This window comes from Myotis brandtii, unplaced genomic scaffold (genome assembly GCF_000412655.1).
Source record: "Myotis brandtii unplaced genomic scaffold, ASM41265v1 scaffold199, whole genome shotgun sequence".
Taxonomy (NCBI): Eukaryota; Metazoa; Chordata; class Mammalia; order Chiroptera; family Vespertilionidae; genus Myotis; species Myotis brandtii.
The window spans coordinates 3,027,505-3,034,201 of record NW_005357414.1 but is presented as its reverse complement, the minus strand read 5'-3'; the positions used below and the strand labels follow the sequence as shown (position 1 = coordinate 3,034,201).

Sequence of the window (6,697 nt, the reverse complement as noted above, 5' to 3'; positions counted from 1 at the left end):
CATCTTAGTTGGCAGTTAATTTGCATATCATCCTGATTAGCCAATGGGAAGGGTAGCGAAGTTACAGTTAATTACCATGTTTGTCTATTATTAGATAGGATGCTTACGTTTTCATCTTCTAATAGAAAATTTAATGGAAAGTGTTTTGTATTGTCATCTCTCCAGAGTGAAATGTTCCCATGCTTATCAGACTTTTCTTTTTACTTTTCTGAGATTATTTAATTAAGTTTTACTATTTGTCATTCTCTTTTTCAAGGCAAGCTCTACAGTTTAATATGTGTTTATAAATAAAGGACCTGTTGAATATCAGTTCCTCATTTGACAGCAGTGAAATGAAGAAAAAATGCCAAGGGACAAAAAACAAAGTGCTTTTTCATTCCATGTAGAAATAGAAGTTTTGGATTCTTATTACTTGAGTTGGCCATTAGCTAGGAGATTACTGCTTTAATGAATCTTTCTAGAGGTCACTTAAATATACTCAGTTCCAAGTCCACAATTTGTTATAATGCTTGTCTAGTCTCGGGAAAAATTACGTAGCTTAATGGCTCAAGTTCATCATGACTAATGTGAATCAAATAAAGATTTATTAATGTCATTTTCATAGATGAAGGAGAGTACATTACAGTTTTTAAATGCTAGTGGCTATAAAACCCCTGGGTTGTGGTGTGTGTGTGTGTGTGTGTGTGTGTGTGTGTGTGTAAACTTCTCACAGATAATTCATGTTTTTGAAATTTTCCTTTTTTTCCATTAACTGGTTCCATTTACCTACCAATAAATTTAGAGTACTTATACAGCTCTAATGTATTTGACCTCCATAGATATATCCATATAATTCCTATTATTGTATAAGGAGATTCAGCAGAGCTTTTGAATTTATCTGACTTTCTTCATCCTGATTATACTAGAACTACTCTTCATGGCAGTATTCATAGGACAAATCAATGTTGTTAAAAGTACAGCATAGTATTTTTAATACAATAAATAATAACAATAAATAAATAAATCTTGCCTTGTAGATGTAGGTTGTTTAATCATAGTCATCCACTAATAATTATTGAGTTCTCTGTCCCTAACCTGTTAAGGTATAAAATCAAATTAATTTTTAAATTCTAACTAACCTGAGAAGCTTAAATTCCAAAATGATTATTCAAAGCAATAAAAGATCAAAGATAAGCAAAAGTGTAAAGCTGATCAATTTCAAAGAGTATTTATTACTTTTTGTGAATGTAAATATTTTATTGTGTTTCTTGGCAAATACCTTTGATTTATAGAATATGCTATATGAATATCTGACCTAATATCTATAAAATAAATTTCTTTACCCATTGCTAATATATGATAATAGCAAATCACTATCTAATCACTTATATTTGTAAACATTTTTATTCTAATCTTTACATGATTAGCTTTGTTTCCTAACCCAATGAATCTTTTGCAACTTGCGTCTTCTTTGGTTGCACATCTTCTTTGGTTGCTGCTGAACTGTAACATTCTACCTCTTGAACTTCAGGTCTACTGGATACTGTAGTTTTTTCTCAAAAGCCCTACCTTAAAACAAAAGCTTTAAACATAAATATCAAACAAGATTTCTCCAGATTTAAGTCTTTGGTTTCTTATAATTATTTTGTAGAAGTGTTCTCTTGGAACATATTTCAGAGGGCAAATAGATATCTTGAAAACTCAGCTATTAAAATTTTTTTGGGTTATCATATAACAACAAACAATGATCCATATAGTGCTATCATAGTGCTTATTATTAAGTATCTCATCATACTTCACAAATATAATAATATAAAATATCTCTCCCTGTTATAGTATTATACTATAAAATGGCAGCATTAGAACCATCACCAATGTGATGTGCAAATTAAAAGGAATTCTCTGATCTTCAAATTGAATTTTATTAGTTTAAGGACATACTGGTTTATGACATTAAACAGATCTTAAAATTTCAGCATCTTGATCTCTTGTAAAAATAATTATACATGAATCTCCAACAATAAAATTATATCTTACTGTTAAAGGGACACTTGGAATGGTCACCTGCTCAGCCCTTAGCTTCCAGTCAGTTATGGCATATCCCCATTTAACAGACAAGGACCAACATTGTCAAATGACTAAGTCACATAGCTGATAGGTATTGGAGTGGGAACCCACACCATATTTGTAGTGTAATATTTTTTCTTTAACATATTCTTTTTAACTACGTTGGTGTTTTTTGTTTTTTGTTTGTTTGTTTTTTAGTAGCTCCATCTTCCAGAAAGTTACTAAGGCTATATATTTTTTAGTGTCATATATTTTTTTTGTAAAATTCTGGCTGGAATACTGAGAAACAAAATAACAACAAAATATAAAAATAATTATTAAAACAGCATATATAAAGCCAAAATAAAGTCAAAGGGTGTGTGTAACTGACTTACTCAGTAATCATTTTTATGGATTATAGAAATACTAGTGGCCCAGTGCACGAAACTTGTGCACATTGAAAGGGGATTAATTAGAGGAAATATTTTAATATTGCTATTGCCTTTTCTCCTTTTCTCTATAATGGAAGTGTCAGAGATAAAAGAAAATTAGTAAAATGTATATGAAAATCTTTCTCCTGTCAGAGTCTGGGGCACACCACAGGACCCAGAGTCAAGTCCTGCCCACCCACATGCACCTCAAAATCGCGCAAGACCCAGACCCAGCCGGCCCCACCCCCATTAGGCTAGATCCAGACCTGGTTCGGTCCCACCCCTGTCAAGCCCTGCCAGGCGAGGTCACAGCCTCAGGTCCCCGGGCCTGGCACCGGGTGGGGGGTGCAGCCTGAGGTCCCTCATCAAGCCCCACCAGGCAGGGGGCATGGCCTGAGGTCCCCTGTCAAGCCCTGCCAGGCAGGGGGTGTGGCCTCAGGTCTCCCGGCCTGGCACCAGGGCAGGGGGAGAAGTCTGAGGTCCCCTGTCAAGCCCTGCCAGGCAGGGGGTGTGGCCTCAGGTCTCCCGGCCTGGCACCAGGGCAGGGGGAGAAGTCTGAGGTCCCCTGTCAAGCCCTGCCAGGCAGGGGGTGTGGCCTCAGGTCTCCCGGCCTGGCACCAGGGCAGGGGGAGTAGTCTGAGGTCCCCTGTCAAGCCCCATGTGGGTTTTGGGGTGGCACAGCCTCAGGTCCCTCCTGATTGCTCATTAAGGCTCGTTACGGGAACTCGGCCTCCATTGTGGGTGCAGCCATCTTGTGTTACGGAAACCCCATCTCTGTTGTGGGCGCAGCCATCTTTGTGGTGGAGTGATGGTCAATTTGCATATTTCATCTTTATTATATAGGATATCCCAATAATTTATAATACCTTAGAGCAGTGGTTCTCAACCTTCATGCCACGACTGTTGTGGTGACACCCAACCATAAAGTTATTTTTGTTGCTACTTCATAACTGTAATTTTGCTACTGTTATGAATCGTAATGTAAATATCTGATATGCAGGATGTATTTTCATTGTTACAAATTGAACATAATTAAAGCATAGTGATTAATCACAAAAATAATATGTAATTATATATGTGTTTTCCGATGGTCTTAGGCGACCCCTGTGAAAGGGTCGTTCGACCCCCAAAGGGGTCGCGACCCACAGGTTGAGAACCGCTGCCTTAGAGCAATGCAAATCCAAATGCCACTGTTGAACCACAAAGTATTTGTTACCAGTCTACATTGGAATTAGTATTAGAAGAAATTAAAAGTAAGCATTTAGAAACTTATATTGCAATTTGACAGTGTAATTCTCTTTATTAAATATAATAACCAAAAGTTAAGCTCATATTTTGTTTGTCTTTTTATTTTATTTTTTAGCAATTTTTTGTATTTTATAAAAAATGTTAGTCCATGATGGACTAAGAATTAAGAAAAGACTGATCTTTCACCATAAATAATTTGAGAAGTACCTTCTTAGAGAAATATACTTGAAAGTCCTAAAGTTCAATTGTTAGGTCATTTTTTATATATGATGTCAAAAATATCTTTATAACTCACTGTTAGGTTTGTTATACATCAGATTCTATCACTTGTTTGCTAGCAAAATAACTAGATACCTCTCTTAAAATTGCTTTAATAACTTGTTAACATTGGTGTTGTCTTAACTAGGCTTGCATGGAATACCAGGAGAGAAGGGGGATCCAGGGCCTCCTGGGTTTGATGTTCCAGGACCCCCTGGTGAGAGAGGCAGTCCAGGGATCCCTGGAGCACCTGGTCCTGTGGGACCCCCAGGATCGCCAGGTCTTCCAGGAAAAGCAGGCACCCCTGGATTTCCAGGTAATTTGTTTAAAGTTTTCTCTGGTTTGGGATTCAGGCAATTAACTGATATGACTGTAGTATATTATTCTCTTATACTTTTCTGGATTGACACTGTTCCTTAAGGAAAATGTATTTGATTTCAGGAAACTGACTTTGCTATTTGTATTATATTTTCTCTGTGAGAATTCCAGGTATATATTTCTATGTAACAAATGATCCCCAAAATTTAATGGTTTAAATCAACCACTTTATTTTGCTCAAGATTTTGTAGGTCAGGGATTATGGGATGCCTTAATGAAGTCATTTAACTCTGCTCCACATGGCACCAGCTGGAGTAGTTGAGGGTGAAAGATTTACTTCCAAGATGGCAATTCTTTGGTATCTGAGTATTCCTTAGCCTCTTTACTTGGTATCTCATTATCCATAGTGTCTCCTCACATGGCCTGGGTTCCTCACATTATGGTAATGTCAGGGTAGTTACCTTCTTTTCAGGGCTGCTGGTTTTCAAAGAAGAGAATTCCTCAAACCAAAAGTGAGTGTTCAAGAGCCCCAGGTGGAAGCTGCAAGACTTCTTATGATCTCACTTTGGGAATCATACAATGTCACCTAATTAAGGTCACGTCACAGAGTCAGCCAAAATTCAAGGAGAGAAGGCTACACAATGATGTGTATACTGGGATATGTTTTTTATTTGTGGCTTATCTTTGGAGGTTAGCTACCACATTGAGTCTTTTTATTCATTGCTTTCAACAATAGTGGTCACTAAGGTTACAATAGTTGAAAAGGGGTAAAACTTAGTGCTTTCCCTCCAAATCTCAATAGTTTTCCAGTTAATATCTTACAACATATCTTTAATCTTTCTAAGATCAAGGAAAGGTAAAAGTTACTTATTGATATTCTTCAAAGGTACCAAAGGTGAAATGGGTATCATGGGACCTCCAGGCCCACCAGGACCTTTGGGAATTCCTGGCAGGAATGGTGTTCCTGGTCTCAAAGGTAATATTCAGAGTTTGCTGGCGTATGCATATAAGAGAGAAGATTAAACATTGCTTTATTTCATTACAGAATATTTTTATTTGACTATTTAAAATGAGCTATAGTTACTTATATTTTGTTTCTATGTGATATGACATTTAAATAGGTCCTATTTTCAATTTGGTGGAATACTTATTTTGGATATCATGAATCATGGTAAATAATGACATACAAGAATTAAATTTTCATTTTATTTACAGTCTCTATAGTTATTAGAGAATCTCGGAAGAAAGAGGGATTGTCATTTGAGTGTAAAAATGTGTGTGAGCTCAAGTTATTCAAAGACAATAAATAAGGTGCTTAAGTGTTTGGGTGGCTGGTGGCCTACCCAACTATGAAACGTATAAAGAATGTTTGTACACATTAATCCTGGATGTATAAATCTGATATGTTGTATCTTCCCCATACATGTTGATTTTAGGTGATGATGGTTTGCAAGGTCAGCCAGGGCTTCCTGGTCCTATAGGAGAAAAGGGTGGTAAAGGAGAGCCTGGCCTTCCTGGTCCTCCTGGGCCAATGGATCCAGATCTGCTGGGCTCAAAAGGCGAGAAGGGGGAGCCTGGTCTACCAGGTAGGTGCATGTATTATTCATTAACACATTTTCAGGTATATCTGAAGTTCAATTTTTGATATCATAAAAAGTGACTTGTAGTCCTGGATTCACCAACAAAAGGTGCATCAATTTTTGTAATGAAAATTAATTTTCACTTGATTTTTACTATTTCATTGATCTAATTAACAAGTATTGAACTATGAACAGCCAAACTCTGGCAGGGCGGGGAGGGGGCTGTCGCTGAATGTAGATCTAGAGAACAACTGTGTTTATATAGTCACTTTATTAGAACTAATTAAAGTATGAAGTACTATAGCATTTATTTTTAAATAAAAATTCTTCTTTTTATAAATGTATAACATTCATAGCAATGTGTCAGAAAATATGGATACACACAAATTAATAAAATGCTTACAATCCAATCTATATAGAATAGCCTTTCAAACAACATGGAACTTTAAAACAGGCCTGGTTTATTTGCAGCTTGTAGTAAAGTCTGTGGCTCTTTTTGTGTTATAACCATTAATATTGTCAGTCCAGGTGTGCATGTGAGGGTGTGTATGGGTATATGTGTATACAGATGTTATAAATTTCCTTATGAGAAAGACTTGGTGGGGGTTTTTCCCTCACCAAAAATGTATTTAAGGCATTACTGTAATTCTGTGTATAGTCACAGAAGATGCAGGACCACCTAATTTTTTTTATTATTTCTAAAACTAGAGGCCTGGTGCACAGATTCGTGCACCAGTGGAGTCCCTTGGCCTGGCCTGTGGAAATCAGGCTGAAACTCGCAGTCTGACATCCCCCAAGGGGTCCCAGATTGCGAGAGGGCACAGGCCAGGCTGAGGG

General features: G+C 36.9%; 1 protein-coding gene across 2 annotated transcripts in view; it reads left to right on the top strand.

The window, feature by feature from the left end:
- Positions 1-6,697, top strand: part of COL4A5 (collagen, type IV, alpha 5) — a 329,573-nt gene that overhangs the window by 255,372 nt on the left and 67,504 nt on the right. For both annotated transcript variants that reach the window (XM_005865212.2, XM_005865213.2), the window contains exons 31-33: positions 4,111-4,278; positions 5,167-5,256; positions 5,717-5,866. In XM_005865212.2, coding sequence (XP_005865274.1) covers positions 4,111-4,278; positions 5,167-5,256; positions 5,717-5,866 — 408 coding nt within the window. The remainder of the gene's footprint in view (positions 1-4,110; positions 4,279-5,166; positions 5,257-5,716; positions 5,867-6,697) is intronic.